We start from the raw sequence: 24,820 nt of genomic DNA on the forward strand, positions 1-24,820 counted from the left end.
ATAGATTGCAATGTTTACCATAAACCACGTAAAGTTTTCTATCACTTTTTAAAGACTTGTTTCAGTTGTATTCCATTATGGAAATCGGTAGGAAAATGCAAAGATGTATTTAAGTACTTGGCTCAAGAGTTGTAGCTGTTTTACTACATCCTTTTGCTAAGTCACACTTGGGAATGATCAAATTTTTAATGTAAGTTTTTAGAGCCTAAGAAGTGTGAAGAACAGTTGGAAGTCCTTGTGCAATACTTTCAAGTACACATGTTGTACATAAGCTTGACTCCTTACAAGCATGGGGAAGTTGGCAGGTCATGTGCAAGCAACCTTCTTCAACCTGGTTCCCTCCAGACTAAAAACAGTATTCAATATATCTGGAGGGTACCAGGTTTAGAAATGCTGCTGTTCAATTTTAATTCCATGTGTTGACCTCATTTTCACATCTAATTTTCATGATGGAAGATAAAACTTTTCTACTTGCATTCCATCTTGTATGGAATTGCTTAATATTTTTTTTCAGTTGCTTGGTTTTACTATAGAATAGTTTGGCTGGTATATTTTAGCTCTTAGCCAATATGGTTCAGAAGAAAAACATAGTTCCATGTACCCAAGGGAGGTTGTGGTTTTTGTTTTTCAAACAGCAGGCCACCAGGCCACCTAGGAAGACACTTTTGAAATTGAACCAAAATTGGTTGTTATGGGCAAGGGTCTACTTATTGAAAGGGGGGAAATCGCACTGGGCATGTTCCAAACCCTTGGACGTGTATAAAATAGCTCTTTTGATCTTAGCCACATTGTATTAGTCATAATTCAGCATCCAAAATGGGTTGCGTGTGCCCAGCAGTATGTCAGTTTTTGTTTTGTATGTTTCTAGAAAGTTGTCTTTCAGTGCAATCTTTTACTCCAGTGGCCCTTCAGATGATGTTGGACTTGGACTTTCATCATACCTAGACAGCATTACCAGTGCCTGTAGTCCAATAGCATAGAGAACCACAGGTTAGGTACTCCAGCTATACATGTCTATTCCATTAGCCCTTTGAGTTCAGTGAGATTTACTGTAAAGGTGTAGACTGCTAACCTTTCTGGCCTCAAAGACACATTTTACAGACCATAACATGCACCAGACCATACCAAGCACCTAGTTTTTAGAGGAGGAAAACCAGAAAAAAATATTTTTTGCGCTGTCCGCTCCTCCCCCTTCCCCTTTGCTGACAGCAACGGTGAAGGGGGATGAGCTGCCAGCTCTCCAGGGGCAAGTCTGTCTGCCCCCCACTCTTGGGAGAGCCGGCGGCAGCATCAGAGCCCCAAAAGGAGCATGCTGGTGCTACTGCCGGCTCTCCAGGGGCAAGCCCGTCTACCCCGCCGCCGCTCACAAAAGCGGAGCGCGTTGGTAGCGGTGGGGGGGAGAGGAACGAGTAGCTCTTCCTCCTCGGAAGCCGCCACCAGCACGCTCCGTTCATAAAAGCTCCTCCCCCGCCGCCTTTGTCAAGCAGCGGGCAGTGCAAAAGCCTTCGCTCCATAACACGCAGCAACTTTTTCCTTTCCGTTTTGAGAGGGGGAAAGTGTGTGTTATGGTCCAAAAAATACGGTAATATTTGATAGGGTGGAGGGGAGCTTACGCAGTTTCAAGAGCATCCATTTTATGAGATCTGATGTGATTGTGCATTTGCATCCTTTCTGGCACTCTGTCCTTCTCGTCCTGTGGTACTCCATTCCTGTTTCTTCACCCCTGCCCCTGTTGCTCCCTTTCCAGTCTACCAGATCAGTCTTCTTTTCTTCCTGCCCTCTCAGTCATTCTGCATTCAGATTTAGCTGCTCGGATGCCAGTCCGTGCCTTGATAAAGCAGTTATGGAAGAAGTGGGAGAGAGCATCACTTTTCCTTCAACCTTATGTACAATATTAGCTACCTAATATTGAAACTAGAAGGCTAGTATAGAGGGTGGAAATTCTTAAAATAACTGTGTGAAATTTGTCCTAGCTGCTTTTGATTTTGGCGTCTAAAAATACTTCTGTGGAAGAAAACTGCTATATTGTGTTTATTTTTGAAAGGACATTTACAACACAATCACATGTTTATTAAGAACTAAATCCTACTGTGTGCTGTAGGGCGGGAAGGCTCAGGAGGAAAAAAAACAGCAGTGGGGAGGAGTACCCCATGTTTTTTTCTGAGACTTCTCCAACCTTTTCCATTGAAAAATTGGAAATTTATGGGGAATTGCTGCTGTTGTTTTAAAAAATGAGAGCCTGCTTGTTCTTTGGCAAGCAGGAATTATATTTATTGCCTTTTAAGAATAGTGCACGATGCAAGCTCCCACTTGAATGGGTTTAAGTGGAAGCAATTCCTACAGAAAGCAGGCTTGCATTTAGCAATGATGAGTTGGTGCTTATTGCTGGGATTGGCAGCACTCAGGAGCTCCCAAGTGCAGGCCCCAATTTTGGCAGGAATCGTCTTTTTAGCAAGGAGAACTACTCTTCTGCATGTGCCATATGAAGCTGTGCCTGCAAGGGAAGAAAGAAAAGAATCAAGAGTACTGTTAGAATGTGCCCTGATTCTTTGCTTTTGAAATTGGACTACCTGACATCATGGTGACATCAGGTGATTGACAGGTGCGTCACCATCAGGGGGTAAAGATACCCCTGACAGTTAGGTCCAGTCGCGGGCAACTCTGGGGTTGTGCGCTCATCTCTCTCTATAGGCCGAGGGAGCTGGCGTTTGTCTGCAGACAGTTTCCGGGTCATGTGGCCAGCATGACTACGCCGCTTCTGGTGAACCAGAGCAGCACACAGAAACGCCGTTTACCTTCCCGCCGGAGCGGTACTTACTTATCTACAGTACTTGCACTTTGACGTGCTTTCGAACTGCTAGGTTGGCAGGAGCTGGGACTGAGCAACGGGAGCTCACCCCGTTGCGGGGATTTGCACCGCCGACCTTCTGATCAGCAAGCCCTAGGCTCAGTGGTTTAACCCACAGCGCCACCCGTGTCCCTACACACACACACACACAAACACACACACACACACACACACTACATACCTAATATGCATTCGTGCACCTAAAGGGTACTGCTTTCATGAAAGGAGCAAACAGGGTGTTCTTGCTTGTGAATTGCTGCTTGCCTTCCTTTGGTGGCCATTTGATCTAGTGGCTTCTACTTTTAAGTGTCTATTTTTTGCTACTTCTCAGACAGCAAAAAACTAAGATGCATGTGCTTCAATACATAGGGTGCAGCTACTCTCCATTATTAAGTACTGGTATATATATATTCACAATTATGCTGATAAAGAACCCAAGGCATGTATACTTTTGAGGTCCTGTGCACACTTGCCTGATAATATGCTGAATTAAACAGAGTGCATCTTACTTCTGAGAAAACCTGCATAGATAGTGTCACAGGTGCGGTAGCGGCTACTCTAGAGTAAAGACTCCTCACGATGTTGCCTTTTCATGCTTTTATTTAGTGCGAACTATTTACAGTGCAGAGTCAGTACTATGTACATGTTGTCAGTCTGGGTCAGAACCTCCAAATGGAGATTCCCGCGTTTTCCTCCAACAAAGTAGCCTGGGAACATTGAATCTCCGCCCCCGACGCTTTTTGCGCAATTCCGGGGTTGGCGGGAGCGGTCTTCTGGTCGCGCTTTCCCTGCTTCCCACTTCCTCTCCTGAGCGGAGCCATGGCTCCGCTACCCTACCTGAGCCATGCCCTCTACTTCCTGATTCCCCGCTGGAGACATCCCCCTCCCCGCTCCCACTGGCGCTGGGAGAAGAGCTTGTGCTTAAGATGGGAGGAGGCTGTCTGTAGCTGCTCTCCCTCACATCCAGCTTTAGGCTGCTGTATACATTTCCTAACCCAACTAGTACTATTCCACATGCCTAGTTATAAATGATGTAGAAAAGCAGATTTAGGTTTCGTATGACAGTAAATATAGAATATATTTCAATTTCCCCCTCAAATTAGTTTCCCCCCCTCAGAAGGCAGAGGTGGCAGAAAAAAAACCCTTATTTTTTCATGTCTTCCAAGTTTCAGGAAATCTTAACATTTCTACTTCCAGGTAAGCATGCATAGGATTGCAGCCCCAAGTGCTACTTAAAAGGAAGAGTGACATTGTCCTTCAGCTATACAGTATTCAGCATAAAGTCTAAATACTTATTCTGTTATCAGATAATTGTTTTCAAGCCTAATTCACATGTGCACATTTCAGTTAATCCTACCGTCTTTCTGTTGAAAAGTATAGACAGACTGTCCTTGGTTACAGACTCAATTGAATTCTGCTGCTTTAAAGTAGTGTGAAAATTACAACAACGCATTAGTATTCTGATTATGTTCAAGTATTTAGTAATGACATAATTCAAGCCACTAAAGGTTCAGTACACAGTTGCTTCAATAAATTACTTTTAAGATTTATGCACCTTGGGTACATAAGCAAGAAGCTAATCTTACTGGGTAATATCTAGTGTTAGTCATACATAGTGTAGACTTTTTGAAATCGGTGGATTTAAGTTACATATGGTCATTTTCATATGAACTACTGCAACTTGCGCTAATTTTTCTTATGTGATCACAGCTTTATACGGATCCTAAATAAATAAATGACGGGAGGCTGTTACTTATTGGGCTCTGACTCTGAGATCTCGTGGGAACCTCCCAGAGCATTTGCACAACCATCTCAGAGCCCGGCAAACTTTTTGTATATGGAAAATTTGCGCAAAAGAGCTTTTTAAAGTTACTCATCTTACTTACCAGGCTTTGGGAGGCTCTGAGTTCTTGGGTGGTGTGAGTAGTTCTGATCTTGCTTTAACACTCAACTCCTGGTAGCATAATCCTTGCATAAGTTATGATTGCACTGTACTTGAATACAAAGTCTAATTAAAAAAGCAAGGTTATTATATGTTAGGTGTTCAGCGCTGATACTGGGGATAGTGGACTGCCAGTAGTTATGAAAACTTCACCTCTTGAACACAACTGTTACCCTCTCAACTAGCATGCTTCCTCAGTAACAAATTATATTGCCCAAATCTTTAGCTTTTGATTACCGCTTTGTAGGCATGCCTTATACACTGTTAAGCATTGGCACAATGGTTTTGATGGAGGATTTATTATTATTATTTAAAATCGTAATAGTATGAGTAAAGATACTGGATTCATTTAAAAGCAGTGGGTTTGGACTGCATCTTGTCTGCTATCACACAGTCCATAAAACTAAATTGCTTGTGGTCAAGTTAGACATGAAATGTTTAAAGCAAAATAAGATTAGAAGGAAGGTCCAAAAAGGACACTGAATAGTTAATGATGAAACTTCATAATGAAAGTTAAAACCTCTTTTGTAGGAAAGGGGAATTTATTCCATAGCATACCGGTATCAATCGGTAGTGCATGCATTTCCCTGTGCTCATTTATATGAGGCTGCTAGAATTTATGTTTAGGATTATTGCTATATCTTTTAAGGGGTAAAGACCTTGGAATAGGAAATATTGGCATTGAAAGCAAAACCTATCTAGAACTTAACACATCTGTTAGGAAATTCTCCTTTCAGCAATTCTTGCCCAAGAGAAATTTCTGTTGTTGTTTAGTTACACTGCTGGGTTGTATGTAGTGGACAATGCTATTACTGCATCCCTGCAATATAACAAACTAGAATCATTTAAAAAAATAAAACTTTTCATTTATAGCAGCCCTCCCAACTGAGTGCCCCCAGATGCTGTTGGACACAACTGTCATCCCTGACTACTGGCCATGCTGATGAGAGTTGTAGTTTGAAAAGGCTGGATGTATAGCAATTCACCTAATGCAATTTCCTGATGCACCATAAACACTAGCATTCATTGTACCATATAACCTTTCATTCCTTTTCATTAGTGTAATCCATGAAAACTTAGGCCATAATTAATATCTTAGTCTTCAAGGTGCCACAAGATTTTAGTTGTTTTCACCTAAATCCAGTTGACGAGTGAGCAGTTCTTCCGTAACATTAAACCACAGTTTAAAATATAAAGTATGGTTTAATGTGCACGAGAGCTTTGCTTCCACCACATTTCTGACTGTGCCACACAGGGAGGGAAGCAACTGAACCCTAAACAAGTCAAGAGTCTTGTGGGCCCTGTGGATTCATAGTTTGTTTCTCTCCAAAGAAACATTGAGAAGTCAACATGTTATGAGTGATGAGCATTTCGTGGCAACCAGGCTTTGACTTGTTTCCTTTCTCTCGTGTGGCATAGTCAAGAGTGAGGGAAGAGTGAATTGCTCATGCACATTGACCATAATTTATTTTGTATGTGTTGTATACAACTAAGTCAGTGGATATGACAAACTTAAGTTCATTGAATTCAGTGGTTCTACTGTTAGTATGACTTAGTTGGTTTAACTTTTTGTGAACCACATCAATGTAACATTTACAGTACAATCCTATGTCTGTTCAGAATTAAGTCTTGTTGATCACAGTGGGACTTATTTACTGAGTAGTTGTATAGGGTTGTTGCCTTGATTATATTTATTGCATTCTATATTTTGTCCAACTCAAGAAAGCTCCTTAATTGTGATTTTTCTGAGTTCTTGTATGAATAGCCTTTCTAGCTTTGAGGAAGTACATAACACTTCCCATGTGATGTACAGAACCTTTTTTATTTGCACATTGCTGAAGATCCCAAGGTTATGTGGCATTTGGGTGTGCATTTACTCTTCTTCAAGTGAAAAGGAATGAAAGGCGAAGAGACGAAAGGTTTGGCTATTATTCCATTCCGGATGCCACTGCGCCTTATTTATACTACAGTATTACAAAGCAAATGCTTTCATTGCAAGATAGATGAGTGAGGGCCAATATATCTTTGAAACAAAGGTGACAATACAACAGCTAGTCAAGATTTCAGAAGCATGGAATGTTAGGAATTCAAGCTAATTAAATTGACCATGGCTTTAGAATTCACATATTCTTTCTTTCTCTCAGCACCATTTTGTGAAGTTTCAAATTTGGGGATAGTTTTTACAAGTCTAAAAATAATGCCGCCATATTTAAACAGTATGATAGGAGACACAATATTCTTGAAGCAAAGATGTTTCATGTGTTAAGAAATGCTTCAGTGTGCCAAGAAAATACTGCGAAGAGGAGCATTTTTTCAGCAGTATCTTTTCAATTGAGTCTTACTGTTGAGCATAAGGCATATAGTTATTTGTAGGCATATAATGAAATTATGTTGTGATAATTGCTTCTTACTATAGAACTCATTTTGACATAGTAATTCTCAGAGATGTGTTATGGAGTGTACATTTTTTGTGTTTAAATAACAGGCTCTCTCTCTCCATCCCCAGGAGTCGAAAACTTCAAATCAGAAATATCCCGCCACACTTGCAGTGGGAGGTAGGCATTCATCTTTGTTTTCAACCTGTTTTAAGAGGATAAATTGGTGCTTTGCTTTTCACCTTTGGCCTCTTTCCTCCTCTCCCTTGTTTTCTCACTACTTTTTCTTGGTCTTCTAACACATGAAAATAGTTGGCAAGAGCAATTTTGTTCTTTGAAGGATAATTTGCAAAACTGAATAACAGAACCCTCCAAATATTTCTTAACAGCTGCCGATAATGTTAGGCAGTTGGAGATAAAATTCAGGGTTCTACAGTACATTTTTCAGGTGAATGGCAATTTCCTCATTCATTTTCTGTCTCAAAAGCTGATCTGGGCTTTTCTTCTCTGTATAAACATTAACATTTTAGCAACTTTTATAAATAGAAACTCTCTAGCTTTTTCTTGTAATTCTTCTGCCACTAGTTATTTCCATAGCAGCACACCATAATTTCAGAAGCTCTATGACAGGCATGTCCAACAGGTAGATTGCGATCTACTGGTAAATCGCACGGTGTTCCTGGTAGATCCTGGTTGACCTCTGGCCCCTCAGCGATCTCCTTATAAAGCAAAAACAAAAACCCAAAACAATGTTGGATTACTAAGAAAAGCTCCACAACTTTACTTTTCCCAAATAAGTGTATCAACTTAGCCTTTCCTTAAAAAGCTCTACAACTTTTGCTTCCTAAAAAAAAATCTCAACAACTTTGGGTAGATCACTGCCAGTCTTTTTATGACAATGGTATAATGCCAGTTTTTTTAATACTATGACTAGATCGCAGTCTATTGGGAGTTAGACGTCCCTGCTCTATGATAACTAGGTAAAAGAATATTAAGGGTAAAGGACCCCTGACCGTTGGGTCCAGTCACAGACGACTCGGGTTGCGGCGCTCATCTTGCTTTACTGGCCAATGGTGCCGGCGTACAGCTTCTGGGTCATGTGGCGAGCATGACTAAGCCACTTCTGGCAAACCAGAGCAGCGCACGGAAATGCCATTTACCTTCCCACCGAAGTGGTACCTATTTATTTACTTGTACTTTGACGTGCTTTCGAACTGCTAGGTTGGCAGGAGCAGGGACCGAGCAATGGAAGCTCACCCTGCCGTGGGGATTCGAACTACTGACCTTCCAATCAGCAAGTCCTAGGTTCTGTGTTTTAATCTGCAGCGCCACCCACATCCCCAACAGAATATAGATTATTGTTAAAATGTGCCTTTTTATTTGTGCCTCTTAACCTTAATATAGTTAGATATAAATGAGCTCCTTACTGCTGCAATTTGATGACACACACATGAATTGTATAAACAACTGATCAAGCAGAGGTTGGTGTAGAGAAGATGCTCAAGAACTGGCACTATTTTTAAAGCCAAAATTAGTGAATATATGTATATTAACTTACAAACTTGTATGCCACTTTTTAGTATAATATTTCCAAGATCACTTTTAACATAAAAGAAAAAAAAACTTCGGTGAATTAACAGAACATTTCTCATCAATAAAACAGCAGATAAAATAACAGGATTAAGACAACTTGTAAAATTTTTAAAGGCCTGGGGAAATAAAATGGTCTTTGCTTCATGCAAGAAGGATATTGGAAGATGTGTAACACAAACCCCTACCTCACCCGTCAGGGAAGAATTTACATGTGGGGTGACACAACTATAAAAGCGCTTTCCTTAGCCACTACCTGTGCGGCAATGTCCCTCAGTACCTTTACCTTTAAGATGTTTTCAGTTGGTTATACCCCCAAAAGCAGCATGTGAATTACTTCATAAGTAAATAGAGAAAATAAACTACCTTTGCTATGGTTCTTTGTGGTAATTGGCAGGGATCGGGCAATTGCTTGTTGTGGTTAACATGTGCAGTTACTAAACGTGTGTGTCTGATATTTCTAACACAAGGTTGCCATAGGGTCTGCTAGGCTTGGTTGTGACATTTGGTTAAACCTTGATGCCCTTGGTGGATAAGGTCTAGAATTTCTTGCCTTGTAGATTGTCGTTCAGAAAAAACAAAAATAAAATACATTTCCATTTTGTTATTAGGCCTTCCAATTCACTCACTTGTCCATGGTCAGGAAAGTATTTTCTAGTCATCTCTGATGTATTACTAAGGTATTTGATCTGATATAGTATAAAAAGTTGTGAAGTTCTGGAGCGCCATGAATAGTTGTTTTGATCTAGTGAAACTGACTTACAGATGGTAATAGAGAAGCATGCACAGCACAAATGTAAGCCTTAACCTCCTTTTCTAACTTGTGTTTAGTTACATTGTGTGGCAAAGTATCTGCTGTGAGGAGCTCTTTTCCAGGAACACACTGTGCTACTGGGTTGAATCATTGTTCTTAGAAGATGTTGGCATCATAATTGTACTTGGTTCAAATAATTTGCTTTCATCAAGGTCACCAAAGGTTTATAGTTTGTAATGAGTCATGTCCCTTTATCCTTTCCAGCTTTATTTTCACCTTGTGGAGTAAGGGATTGAGGATTCCACTGAGTGTTTGTACACAGCATGGTTTGTCATAAGGGCTTAAAACAGGGGTCCCCAGACTTACCGCGCAGCGGGCCAGAGGGCGGGGGAGTGCGCGCCCGTGCGCATGCGCACACGCACACGGTCGGGAAAAAATCGCCGAAAATCGCTTGTGCGCATGCGTATGGGCCTCCCCCGACCCGGAAGTGCATCGGAAATGACCTCTTCTGGGTCGGGAGAGGCCCATACGCATGCACACAAAGGATTTTCGGCGATAGTGCCTTTATCAAATATGATGCCTTAGGGATCATAGTGCCTTTATCAAATATGATGCCTTAGAAAAACTTGACATACTACTGCTATGATCACCAATACCAATGCAGTGTAGAGATTAGATTATCAGACTAGCACATAGGAGTAGGTGTGGGGTTGGGGGTACAGTCACAGGTAAACTTGCTCAGCCAGTGCTCGAAATTCCCCAGGTGCATTTTGCTACTGGCGCGGGTCCAGTTGCAACCAAGTGGTGATTTCTGGGCACTCTGTTAGCAACTGACCTCTCCATCGAGCCAGCTGACTTGCGCACAGTCCTCCATCGCCACATCAAGGAAAGTAAGGGCAGAGCTGAGTACAGATATATTTGACACTGCTGCAAGCTTCCCACAGGCCACCCAAATGGAACTAACAAACCACAGTTTAAAAACCTCTGCCTTAATCCATAGTTAATACCATTTCCATTTCCACTGTGCATGTTTCTCCTCCTTGCATACTGGGACAAGTGAATTGTTGAAAGAACAGGCTACAGGCAAGCAATGTAGTTGAGACCATAGAATTGCAGTGTTGGAAGGGACCCTGAGGGTCATCTGGTCCAACTCCCTGGCAAATAGACGTTATGGTGTGGTGACACTAATCTAGGTTTAAGGTGCCATTTTGCGCCAAGCTTCTATATATATGAGTTTCTAACACTGCTTGCTCTGGACCTTGTAGGGCTAAGCTAGCCAGAGGGCCATGTCAAGGGCCTCCCAGACTTATACAGTCATGCCAAAAATGCCCCATATCTCCCAAACGCTTCCAGCCTCATACCATGATTTAACAAGCTTAGAAAGTTATATAAAAAATAGGTATATTTGTGGCATAAGGTTATGCATTGCATACAAAGCTGGTGTAATATCTATAAAGTACCCAAACATTTTAAAGCTTTCCTCCCAAAGGAAGGGAACCTTTGACTTAAACGCTTAGTTTCTGCAGACAAAGTACAATAATAATGGAATGACAGATTTCATTAAGTCAACAGCAGATTTCTGGTCTTACTTTTCATCAGTCCCATGCTTACCACATCACACTACAGTGCTCAGTGCTTCAGTCTCGCCATCGATTCCCCACTTTTTTGGTTATAATTCAAGCTTTCCTTCCAACTATTCAGTCCTTTTCATATTCCTTCCTGTGCACCATGCCAGCCCCCCCCCCCCCAGTCCCCAGTATTATGTAGTTCTGACATGTTGCCAAGTGTACTGAACTTCTCATTCTGCCTAATGTGCACAGCAGTAGAAGGAAAATAGTTTGATGGTATATATGTCAGGACTCCTGAATAAGGGGCAAATCCAGATGCAATGGAGTAAAGAACTTTCACTTTCTTTTTTTGATCATATTATAAAGTATTTTGGTACGTTCAATGTAAAATGTAAAACAATATGTTTCTAAGGTAGGGGAAGAGGGGTTTTCACGTCGGTGGCAATTCAGTAGGTCCTCTTTCTGTATATTTGTTGGTTTATATTGGCGATGAGAGAAGATTTGGAGGGGGCGGGGCATCTTTGTTTGCCTTTAATTGCCTTTGATTAACCGTAGTGAGATTTGTATGTGTTTGTAGAAGGGGGATATGGAATATTGGGTCAAGTTAACCATATTGATCTGTATGCTGGTGGAAGATCCCTGCTATCATTGTTGTCAGTTTGAGCCATACCTCTTTCTTTTGTCCTCTTTCTTTTGTCCTCACGTCAATTTTAGTTTGTTAGTTAATTTTTCTAATAAGGCCGTTTCCCATAAAATTTGGTTCATGCTTACTCCGGACAAGTCACTTCAGTGTCTTAACTATGACGTTTCTGGCTGTTGAGAGTAGGTGGGTTATAAGGTCTTTATGGTGCAAGTGAGCATTATTGTCTTGGAAAATATTTAATAGGGCCAATTCTGCGGTAGGTTCCAATAAGTGTTTAGTTGTGTTACATACATTTTGTAGGACTGCTGCCTGAAAGGGTTGGATTTGGGGACGTTGCCACCACATGTGGAGGTGTGTGCCTGTATAAGTACAGCCTCTCCAGCATTTTGGTAAGGTTTCTAGATGTATTACAGTGGTACCTTCGGTTATGCCTTGCGCTGCTGCCGTGCGACTTCTGCTCGCATCCTGGGACAAAGTTTGCAACGAGGGGATCTACTTCTGAGTTAGCAGAGCTCGTAACCCACAGCATTCACAAGGAGGACGGTATGTAACATGAGGTTCCACTGTAATGCCAATATCCTCGGTGCCGGATGCTTTTGTTAAGTTTCAAAACGAGTTTCCTTCTTTTGGCTGAGATTTGAAGGGAAATTTGGACCACATTGGGTAGAGTTTATTTTGTAACCTTTGTCATGTTCCCATTGTTTTTTAATAGTATCAGGTGATATTGCGGGGTTGTGGAGCAGTATATTTTGGATACCATCCCCCTACTATGTCCATCTGCCGACAAAAGAAGGCTTTCAAAGGTGGTCAAGGCTGTTTCAACCAAGGGGATCAGGCCCATAGCTGTCAAGTTTTCCCTTTTCTTACGAGGAAGCCTATTCAGCATAAGGGAATTTCGCTTTAAAAAAGGAGAACTTGACAGCTATGATGGCAGAATGCTATCCAGTCTGAACGTTGTGCCATGGCACCCGGACTGGAATGTGTGACTGGTGTCTCCTAGGTTTTTCCACCCCATATGTCCTGTAGGCCTCCGTTTTTTAGCATTTTAAAAAATGATTTCCAGGTGGAAATTCTGCCAACCTCTCATATAGGCCTAAGTTGGAGCTTGTTAAGTAAATGGTAAGAATGAAACCTTGGTAAAATCCTTCATTGTTGCTTGGCCTCCAGGATGCCCATTATCCTAGCACAAAAATTTCAGGAAGGGATTGGTATAGTAGATTACAGCTGTCCCATTCCTAGCTATGTGCATTTGAATCCCACTGAAGACTGAGCTTGTGTCTGCTCAGTGTAAGATTGAACCATTGTTTTTAAATAAGCTGATCACTCTTAGACACTCCCTATTCACTGCCAGAGCTGACAAGTAAGCAAACTAGTCTTAGCATTCTTCTGTGGATAAAAAAACATTGCACCTCTTTAATTTGTGCAGCGGAGTTGAAAGCTAGCAATGTTGGTAAAAGAACTAACACATTTAAGAGAGGCTTATTTCACTTATCTCTTGTTTTTCCTCCAAGGAGCTTGGGGCAGTGTATGTGATTCTCCACTAACCAAGTTCATCCTCTCAGCACCCATGTGATGTAGGTTAGGTTATGAAGTGGTTCACCAACTGAACAGGAATTTGAACCCATGTCTGTCTGATTCTAGCCTGAGCCACAATTTGGCTATTCCTGCACTGTTCACTATTTCATAATTCTATCATATTATTTTCACATACATATCCCAAATGCTATTTTCAGTTTCTCAGAAGGAAAGCCCAGATGCATTCTAGATAAAGTCCAAATTGAACAGGTCTGGGGAGGGGAGGGGTGATTTTCTTCCTTACTTTACAAACTAAAGCAAACTTCTGCTCCATTGGTTTTCCTGAACCAGTACCCTGCCACTATTTAATATCACTTACACTCTTTGCTGTCTTAACTTACCAATACTCCATGGAACAAAGCCAATCACTAAATTTAACAAATATATTAAAAGTTTTATTTAATACAGGATTATATATTGCACAGGTTTGTGTGGGTACTTTAATATAGTACTTTCTCTTTAAATGGGTATGTTTCTTTTTTTGGTTTTTTTTACTTATTAAATTTCTATCCTGCCCTTCCTTCCAAAGGAGCCCAGGTAAACACATTGATAACATGTTACTGTTGCTTAAAATGCCAACAGCTTATTTTGCACTACTGTTACTAAACTAAGAGAGCTTAGAGGAATCAGTCATTATGAAAGCTCTTCTGCTAGACTGCTCTTGTATTTTACTGCACCCCATTGTGAGTTCTATTTCAAACCCTACTTGACCTATTGAATCACAGGTCTGTTTTTGCTGTCCTGTCCTGGACTCTTTTCTCTGCCTCTCCTGCCAGACTCCAGAGCCTAGTATTCCATACTGCCTCTCACTTCTGCTCTTCATAGACAGGTTATCTTCTCATCCTTCATGCCAAGTGATTCAGCTACCCTAGTAAGTCTTAGGCTGCCTAGTCACTCTGCCTTCCTTTCAGGTCTTCTTCCTTCTTCCTCAATGCTTCTCCTTGATTGTTGTCATCTTCTTCTGCATTCACCACAGAGGCCAACCATCAAACAAAACAAACCGACCCTGACTGACTAGCACCCAGTCATATATTCATTTTTTTCTGCCTCCCAACCCCCAGTCTAGCCCCAGCCAGTCACAATAAGAATCATGAGCCCGCAACCATCAAGATACTATGCATACTTTCTATCCTCCTTTTGCATACTGAGACTTCTGTTTCCAACCCCTACTCAGCTGTCACTTAAGGCTCCTCAGTGACAGATAAACCAAAGTTCACCTTACTAGACTTCCCCCATCAAACACATTGCAACATACAGTACAATACGAATGACACCATATCCATTAAAAGCAGTTCAGACAAATTGATTTTCTTTACAAGGTCTAAAAGGGGTAGGGGGATTGTGGTGTTACCTCCAGTCCTGCTACTGCTGTATATTAGCCCTCCCTTAAGAAGAAGTGTGCAGCTTCAACAAAAGTCTGGAAGTTTGTGCTGCCACAACTGTAATGGCATCCTGTGTAGGCAGCTTTTCTCCAGCCAATATCTCCTTTTGTATAAAGACCAGTTCTGTGTAAATCAAAACTCTTATCTATCCTATACATGAAGATTCTGGTTTGATGCAGATATCAACTAGTGGGCCAGCTACGCATTTCACGTTGAGCATACTCCCTGTGCAGCAGTAAAACTGCTAGCACATTTGCAAAGTTAAGTATGGTGTCATATTGGATGAGGAGCCAAGGTGCGGTTCCTGCATTTAACTAGATGACCCTCTGTGTCCCTTCCAACTCTGCAATTCTGTGATTCTACTAGTTCAGTAAAATGTATTTTTCCATACTTCCATTTTTGCCTACCAAATCGCTACATGAGAGTCTTTTTCCTTCTTTTTCCTGACATAACTACCGCTTCCTATCATCACTAGCTTTCCATTAAATTACAAATATGCACTAAGTACGTTTGGATGTTCTTATTCCATTGCCCCCATTTCTAGACTTTAGTTCTGTGGTCCAGCATTAAATTTTAAGAATGCCAGTGTAAAAATGTGTAGGCTTGCCTTTTAAAACAAGCCGTTAAAAATCTTCCAAGTATCTTGTCATCAGTGTAGCTTGAAAACATAGTTTTGCTTATGGTATTCCTTTAAAAGATTAGTCGGTATTGTAGTTTTTAAAGCCTTTATTGATTTTCATGTGTTCAGTCGACCTTGTGCCATAGTTTTAAGTTGCTCAGCTGACAACCATTCTCATAACACCTTAGCAACAACTGTGTGAATGAAAGATCACTCCATGTGTGTGATAACTCTAGATAGATAGATATAGAAATATATGAGAATGAATGAGAAAATTTGGTTCGAATTGAAACACTTCAAATATTAACTCCCCTAGAGTTTTGGTGTAGGATAGTACTGTTTATAACACAGTCAAGAGTTGGCTTTTAGAGTCTGATGAATGAAAGTCCACAGTGTAAGACTGCAGCTTTTTGTGTGCAAGAAAGAGGCATCTGTGTTATAACAAGAGGAGGAGACCCAATGTAGACAAAGCCGGAGTTCCTTCATAAAAAAGGAATGAATTATTTTCTAGCTGGAGTAAATATTTATACAAACAAACTTTTCTTTTCAGCTGCTCATCAGGATTGCTATCGCACTACCAACTTGGCTAGAAAATTGGTTTTCGTTGCCCAACACGGCTGCACGTGGTGATAGGGAGGCGGGATGAGGAGTTCAGACAAAACTGGCTTGTCTTAAAGTAGAGCGAGAGGATTTGGCTGTTAGAAATAAAATGTAAAGTGATGTGGGGTGGAGGGGGGGGGATATGTCCAAATCAAGCAGGAAGCAGGAGCTAGATAGTATGAAAAGTGTGTAAGGAAACTCAAGCGTATAAAGAATCTAGAACGCAAGAAAGAGCTAATTTTAATTAACGCTGAAGGGGTTTCTAATGCATTCATATACATGTTGATTTAAAATGTGAATCTTTTTGTACAAGTGTTTTGATGCTTGAGGTGTGGTGGTTTTTGTGGCATGGTCCTCTCTTGGTGGCATGCTTATTATTTGTTTTGTTTTCATGTGATGGTGTTGTAATTTGGCCTTGCAGTTTTCCAACTTGTCCGGCATGAGCAAGGGTGTTTTGTGTGGCTAGTGAACAGTGAGCTAAATATTTGGTGGCAAATTCTCATACTATTTGCAAGCTTGGTTTCTCATATTTCCTTCAGTCCATGAGGGTAACCAGGGGAACCTGTGTTTGTGTGTGTGTGTGTGTGTGTGTGTGTGTGTGTGTGTGTGTGTACGTACATACATACTTCTAACACATCCTTGGAAATGGACACAATTTTTTAATGTATGTCAACACAACAAACTGATAAAGTCTCCACTATTGCAGTATGCTGATCTTTAGACTCCTTAACTATTTGGTCATGCTGTAATACAAATAACACCTTCAACCATGTCACACCTAAACCAGATCAACACAAAAGGCTGATGAAAATTAATAAACAGAATCTCCACTAATGATTTACCCAAACATTTCCATAACATTGTATCTACTTAGAAATGTTTATATATATGTGTTGTGCACATGTGTATAACTTTTCTAAAAAGAACAAAAAAAGAGAACAGAACTTTCATTATAAATAGCACAGTAGTTTATCTTGGGACCCAGGTGGCGCTGTGGTTAAACCACTGAGCCTAGGGCTTGCTGATCAGAAGGTTGGCGGTTCGAATCCCTGTGACGGGGTGAGCTCCCGTTGCTTGGTCCCAGCTCCTGCCAACCTAGCAGTTCGAAAGCATGTCAAAATGCAAGTAGATAAATAGGAACCGCTACAGCGGGAAGGTAAACGGCGTTTCCATGTGCTACTCTGGTTTGCCAGAAGCGGCTTTGTCATGCTGGCTACATGACCTGGAAGCTATACGCCGGCTCCCTCGGCCAATAATGCGAGATGAGCGCGCAACCCCAGAGTCGGTCACGACTGGACCTAATGGTCAGGGGTCCCTTTACCTTTATCTTGGCATTACTCTCCCCCCCCCAAAAAATACAACAGCCTCTATAATTTCCTCTATAATCCTGAATTTTTTTGAAGAAAAGACATGTCTTGACGAAGCAAGACATCATATGACACCCCCCCAATAATAATATAAACAGTATTCAGCTGTCTCAAACATAGTACAGTATTACTAGTAAGAGAGGAAAATTGCACTTCACTGTATTGCGCTTTCATACAATACTGTTTTAACTTAAGGGAGAGGGAACAATGTTCTATCAAGTCTGCTAGCAAATAGCTATGGTATTTTTCTTCCAATGTCCAAATACAGGTTTTAGCTCAAAAGTGTTATTTCTGTATTTCATATATTAATAGCATCATGCAATCAAAGAAGTTTGAAGATTCCACAGCTAAACATTTTTATTATTGTAAATATATCTATTTATTTAACTGCATTTTTATACAAATCATGAATAAAACATTTAACCAGCTTTCAAATGTAGCCACCAAGAATTTATCATACATTGCCCTATACAAAATTGTTGGTCACACACAGACATGCCCAAGCCACATCAAATACCTTAAATCAGGGGTGTCAAACTCAAATTCATCGGGGGCCGCATCAGCAGTTTGGTCACCCTCAAAGGGCCAGTTGTATCTGTAGGACTATGTGTCCACTCTTTATTATCATAAATTATTGTCACTGCATTCAATTATTACTGTTTTTTGTAATAATGTAAGTAATAACTAACATAGTCAGAATAATGGCAAGTAGATATTCAAATGTACAATTATTGTACAATTTATTGAAAAATGATTTTTGGTAACTGCACTGGGTGGTGGAGGCTCGCTAGGGTTTCATGCAGGAGCTTTGCAGAGCTACTGGTACCTGGAGATGCTGGGGTCCTTCTGCATGCAGGACAGATGTTCTGCCAGTGAGCCACCACCCTTCACCAAAGGGACTGGCTGAGATTGACTCACTGGAGCTGTTCTCCTGGTTCCAGGGTTTAAGGGCCAGAAGTATAAAGCAGCATCCTATGTTTCTGAGGAGAGGGAGAGGGAGGGGAGGGGAGGAAGGCACTGCTGGGTGCTTTGTCTGTGCTTCAGCAGCAGCAGCAGCTGTTTCCAGGCGCCGAGCCGTGGCAGGAGGAGGAGGATTCAAAGTGCTACAGAGCACTGCTGCGTCGCAGAGGCTCGGGACTCTCCGTGCGGCGCTGCTGGGCGCTGACCCGGCAAGCTGCCTCCTCCTTCTCCTGCTGTGGCTCGGGGTGCTCCACGCAGCGCTGCTCCGGCCGCCTTTCTACCCCTCCCCCCAGGCCCCAGCTCTTTGTCGGCGCTTTGTCGGCGCGGCGCTTCAGCAGCAAGATCCCGCTGCTGGGTCCCGCTGGCTGGGGCGCTCGGCGGGCCACATGACGAGGTCTGGCGGGCCGGATTTGGCCCCCGGGCCTTGTGTTTGACACCCATGCCTTAAATCATTTCTGCCACCTCCACCCTTCGTTCTATATCAAAAAGGAATTAAAAAGCACCATGTTACTTTATCCTGGGGTTCTTTACAATGCTTCCCATTAGTCCCGCAAATCATTTATTTTTATTTAGCAAAAACTACCGGTATATACCACTTGATTGTAGTGAAACCTCTAAGCAATTTACAAGAAATATTAAAATTATCAATAAGAACAGTTAAAAACAATTAAAATAAGTAAAATTAACAGTTAAACAGGCTAGCAAGCCCTAAAGCAGCCTAATGCTTATGGGGCAAAAAGCTGTATTTCCAAAGGTTAGTTTCCTTTTTAAAGAAAGGGGTCTTTTGAATCTTAAAATAAGAGGGCTTAAAGTATAAGTAGCTTTTGTGATGCTAAAATCTGAGATGTGTTTTAAATTCTTTCCAAGTACTTTGGCATTGTACCTAATGAAATATTCTTACAATTCTTGCTGAATTTAGTCTGAGTATGATTAACGAAGATGCTGTTTGTTGGTTGGTTGGACTTGAAAGGTTACATTCCAGGCATACACAAGTAAATTCTTATTCAGATGTCAGTGAAAATGTTTAAATAATATCATTCACTTGTTAATAATTTTATGATGCAGTCCTAAGCATATTAACTACCATGTAAGATCCATTCAAAAATAAGTGGGATTACATCTCACTGAGTGAACATGTGTGTAAATAAAGATTGTAAAGTACTTTTTACATTAGATGACTTTTAGTAAGTAGTAGATACAATAACTGAACACACAAGGTGCATTTGAAATATTTCAAGGGTTGCTTATTTCAATTCAACTTTATGTTTAATGAGCATTTTCAGTTTTAATCACACTATGATAGTTATTGTTAATGTAATTTAACAATTTCACTATAAGGGCCAACATTATATACAGTAAAAAGGAGTAATTTGAAGTCTGTGATATAGGAGCAAAGGGGTTAGAGCAGAGAACTGTAAATTTACCATTACACCAACCAGACTTGTTCCTAGTTTGTTTGTATTTTATTCTATTTTTTCTTCTTGTATATATTTTTTCCCCATTCATAGCTATGGAGAACTGACTGACTTGCTGTAAATCCTAGTTTTTACAATAGGTTTGTTGTATGCATTCATTTTGTTTCTAGTCCTTGAGCTATACTTGGAGTTCAAATAGAGAACACAAGATGGAGAAACTTTAGGGCGGTTCGGGGGAAAGCCATACCCTGTAGCTTTGTAAAAAGCAAACATAATTTGGGGTTTCTTACAGGCTGTTTTCACATACAGCTACCATAGAAACTAATTTTAATGTGCTCCTTTTTCACAGGTGCTAGACGGATTGTTAGCACAGTATGGAACAGTGGAGAACTGTGAGCAAGGTAACACTAAAGTCAGACAATTAAAGAAAAAAATTAGGGATGTAAGCATTAAATTACCCCCCCCCCCACATAACCCTTTTCATTTTCTTTCTTTTTCTAGTGAATACGGAGACAGAGACTGCAGTAGTTAATGTAACATATGGCAATAAGGATCAGGCCAGACAGTAAGTGTTTATTTACTTTGATTTTATATCTGAGACTTATGTCTGACTAAACGTGGCCAGGATTATACTATAAGATTCAATTTTATGGACTAAAATTCAAAATTGTGGGCTAATGCAATTGCCGTAACTTCTTGGCTGATCGAATGGCAGTTCCATTGAAGCTGATAGAAATCTTAATTGGTGTTTGTGGAAAATGCCATAAAAGTTCATGCAACGTATATGTAAAAATACAATTTATATCTCTGGTTTGACACAAGTCTTTTAGTCCAGTATTTTTCTTACCTTTTGGAGGATTAAGCCTGTTCCTAATTTCTAGTTAATATATCCGAGGATTTCAGAATTGGATGTAATGTAAGCTTGTTACATCGTCTGAGCATTCATAGTATTCCGTTTCATTCTGAGGGGTCAGGGAGAGGGTATTAACATTTATCAGTAGCTTTACAGCATGTCTGATTAAATATACATTATGATATAAAACTTCTGCCGTCACCCAAAATGGTCTGCCTTTAACCTTGGCTCTTAAACGCTAGCTCAAGCAAAATTTTAAGTATTCTGCAAAATGATTAGGGTTCAAAATTTGCTAGGTCTCCTGTAGAAGCGAATTCCATAGTAGTAGGCAGCCACTGGGAGCAATATTTACATGCCCTTGCTTATTAAATAGCCTCTCTGTAAGTAAAGTCAAGAGAGTGCTTTTAAAGGTCACAGTGGCATATAAGTGAGGAAGAAGTCTCTGAGATATGCAGGATCAAAAGTTTTATAAGGATAAAACATCAGTTTTATTTATGTCCAGATGCTTGAGCTCTAGTGTAATGTGTTTTGGTTTGTAGTGCATTGTCTAGCCCCTGCAGCTACAGTACAGTTGTCGAGATTCATGAGCAGGTCACAACAAAAGGGAGAGTTGATAAAAAGATACCCCAGTCACAGTTGAAGATAATTTTCTAGCCCAACATTGAATGCTAGAGCATATCACACCTTCAAAGCTGCATAGCCAGAGATGGCTGGAAAGCATCAATGTTCAGAGTATTATTACTCCCATTCTCACTAGCTATGAACATTTGATTTGACAAGCTTAGTTGTAGCCTTGCCTAGATCCAATGTACTGAACTATATAAATGGACATATCCAGAGTTCTGTGAACAAGGGTAAATTTGAAACTCAGTAATCGCTGACTTGGTTTGATTCAGTGACCTGGTAGCAGTCAAGGAAATGCCTCTGACAAAGACCCAAAGACTGCTGCTTCTCAGTAATGATAGCACTAGAGTGGACCCACCTTTTTATTTGTGACAAGGCAAGTTGGGTCTTTTGCCCTGTATTTGTATCCAAGGCAGCTGTCTACCAGTTCCATCTGGTTCCTACCTGCCTGCGCACTGTTTCACCAGAATGGTGCATGCTCTGGTTATCTCCTGCTTGAATTACTGCAATGCCCTCTACATGGGGCTTCCTTTGAAGGTGACTGAGAAACTACAACTAATCCTGAATATGGCAGCTAGACTGGCCAACATGGCCATATAACAACCCCCTTCAGCAGCAAACTATAAAATTTCTGCTCTATATTCCACCAATCTGCTATGTTAAATTGGATGCAGAAAATGCATGTATAAGTGTACCTTCTCATATGGATGGTAATGCTCTTTAGAGACTTTGGATAGAATTCTGCATAATTATGTGAGCATAATTATTCTCTCTTTCCCCACCCCTCACTTTCACATGAACTTCATAAAAACAAAAAGAAGTTATAAGATACAGTAATAGTCTGTCTCTTTCAAAACTTGCACTGTCTTGAATATCTTGTTTGCTGTGCTGTTGCTTTGAAATAAGCTGCTCCTGACAGTTGTTCCATCCTCCCACCTGTTGTGTAACATCCCCTAGAAAAATGTATAGCTGCATTGCTGTGGAATGCACACTTTAAACTGAAGCAGGAGTTATAAAATACTTAAACTACTCTCACACTGTCCTGTTAAACCACTACAAAAAGAATTAAAATTAGATCCATTGGGAAACTGAGAAGGAATTCAAGAACTGTTCTGTTAGTTTCATGTAAAAATGTTACAAAGGCGATACTGAGACCAGTTGTGTGCGTGGAGAAAAGCACCCCATCTCCCATGAGATCTATTCTGGATCATATACCATGAAGTGACTTATTGAATGCTACAAATTGGTCAGTGCTAACCAAACGACAGCTAAATGCGCCTTTATGCAATATTGCAATTAGCTATTTACATGATTGCTTGTGGGGAAGTAGCACTTGCCTCTAGGCAACCAGGTGCAGCCCCACAGCAGGTGTGTGTGAGCAGCAAAAGAGGCAGGGACTGAGTTTGCCAAGTCTGGTTGGCTCCTTGCCCTGCCTGGAGAAAGCGAGTAAGTGTGCTGTTCGCTGCTGTCTAAAAACTCTAATCTGTAACTGACTGCTTTTTATTATATACAAGACATCACTTCATTCCCCATTGCCTAATTTAAAAGTGAGAACATCCTGATACATTAAATGGGCAAATTATTGAGGCATGTGTTTCGGTTGATATCCGTGTTTGTGTGTGTGTGTGTGCAAGCAACATTTTTAGGCCAAAGGGTGCATTCCCTCAGCCGAAAGTGATAATAGAATCATTGAATTGTAGAGATGAAAGGGACCCTGATGGTCATCTAGTCCAACCTCCTGCAGTGCAGGAATCTCAACTAGACCATACATGACGGGTGGTCAACCTCTGCTTGAAAACCTCCAGTAAAGGAGAGCCCAGCACCTTGGACATAATTTCTAGCACAAAATCCAGTATTTGAATCCCACTGATTTCAGTGGAAGTCAAACAGGCATTCAGTTTTTCATTTGTAATAAATGGGTCTTTAAAAGAGCTTAACTGTGGCTGGGTCGTGCACTTAGTTGTTCATCGATCTGCTTTGCAGAAGAACCAGCCAGATTGAAAGAAACCAACTTTCTGAGGGATTTCAATTTGAAACGCAGATCTATATAGATCAGGGGTCGGCAGCCTAAGGCCCATGGGCCAAAAACCGGCCCACGGGGGTGGTTTAACTGGCCCACAAGCTGCCCTCGAAACGAGCTGCCCGCCCAGCGAGTTGCCGCGCGCTGTGCTAAACCAATGCAGTGCAAGGACTCGCTTCCTCAGTGACGGAAATCTCATCTGCGCAGATGCACACACCGGAAATTGTGTCTGTGCAGACACTGAAAATTGCGGGGGGCGGGGCAGGTGATCTGGCCCACAGAGGGATCTCCGCTGGAGTGAACCAGCCCAGGCAAGGTAAACCTTGCCAACCCCTGATATAGATAAGCAGCGCTTTCTCTTCCATCAGTTTGCTGGAATTCTGTAAACATGTATTTCAATCCACTTTGCACTAGCAAGTCATTTATGGGGGCACTGGTCTCAAAAGGCAGAAAATATGAGTTCTGGCCATGAGGAGATAAAAAACAAACCATTCTACATTCCAAAGTATGTTAATAATAAAACGTAAGTAGTGATATGTTCATTGGAACATAGGACGCTGCCTTATCCCAGGTCAGATTGTTCAGCAGCGTAGCTCCGTACTAGCTACTAACTCTGACTGGTAGTGGCTCTCTAGGATTTGAGGTCGTTAATTTCCCCATCTAGTCCCTGATCCCTTCTACCTGGCGATGCCATAGGCTGAATTTGAGATGTTCTGCAAAGCATGTGGTCTGCCACTGAACAATCATCCTTCCAATATGTTGGGAAAGCATTCTAGAATTTCTCCTGTATGACCATGGGAATACATGGTAGAGTAGTAGGCAGTCAACAATCCCTTCTTGCAAGGTTCTTCAAGCTTACAGAATTGGTTTTGAAGCACTGAAGCTTAGTCCAACATTGCCCACTTCAGGCCATGACAAAAATCCCACTACCGGTATTGAACAAGGCTTTTAAATTATTTGCTAAGGCTCTCTTCTTTTTGTACTCTGTGTATGGTGAATAGTGACAGAAGACAACGTGACTATGTGGTAATTGTAAGACATCTTTTTGAAAGTCTAAATGAATAGGATTCTGCTGTCTAAAATGTCACCTTGTTTGCTGTCCTTTGGGGATAGGGAAAATAAGATGACCAAACAATTCTCCTTCCCCGAAAAGATAAGAATTTTGAGAACAGTTAAACAGTTAAATATTTCATCATAGCACTTACATTTGTTCATGTTAAAATTCTATTTTAAATACATGCTACTCAGGAGCAGCTCAGTTGCTATGGAAACTTTTAACTTTCCTTAATTTCACTGTTGGTCATTTGTGCTTTTAGAGATGTTTGTTACTATTTGCTTTCAAGTACTCCATACAGTTGTACTTTAAAGTAACTCAGTACAGCTCACCAGAAAGGATTTGGCCATGCCTTTTCCTACATTGAGATTGGATCTTTTTCTACACCAAGGTAATGTGTATCTGATGCTCATTTTAGAGCCCCAGCCTTATTCAGTTTCCCATCCCTATAAGTGTGACAAATGCTGTATGAAATTGAGCTGTCAGTTGTTCACTCACGTACAAAAGATTTTGTGGTGTGATAAAAATCAGAGTTCAGTTTCTAACTGAAACATGAAACCTCTTTTTCATCTCTATACCTCACTTTTCTGAAGACCAGATCACACTCGTGTTTCAAAGAGGATTTTACTCA

At 40.9% G+C, this 24,820-nt stretch overlaps 1 protein-coding gene across 2 annotated transcripts in view; it reads left to right on the plus strand.

The window, feature by feature from the left end:
* The window catches only part of IGF2BP3 (insulin like growth factor 2 mRNA binding protein 3), a 63,999-nt gene that overhangs the window by 20,567 nt on the left and 18,612 nt on the right, over positions 1–24,820 (plus strand). For both annotated transcript variants that reach the window (XM_088654161.1, XM_088654162.1), the window contains exons 3-5: positions 7,297–7,345; positions 19,988–20,039; positions 20,140–20,203. In XM_088654161.1, the coding sequence (XP_088510287.1) occupies positions 7,297–7,345; positions 19,988–20,039; positions 20,140–20,203 (165 nt within the window). The remainder of the gene's footprint in view (positions 1–7,296; positions 7,346–19,987; positions 20,040–20,139; positions 20,204–24,820) is intronic.

This window comes from Zootoca vivipara, chromosome 11 (assembly GCF_965207765.1).
Source record: "Zootoca vivipara chromosome 11, rZooViv2.hap1.1, whole genome shotgun sequence".
In the NCBI taxonomy this organism is placed as follows: domain Eukaryota; kingdom Metazoa; phylum Chordata; class Lepidosauria; order Squamata; family Lacertidae; genus Zootoca; species Zootoca vivipara.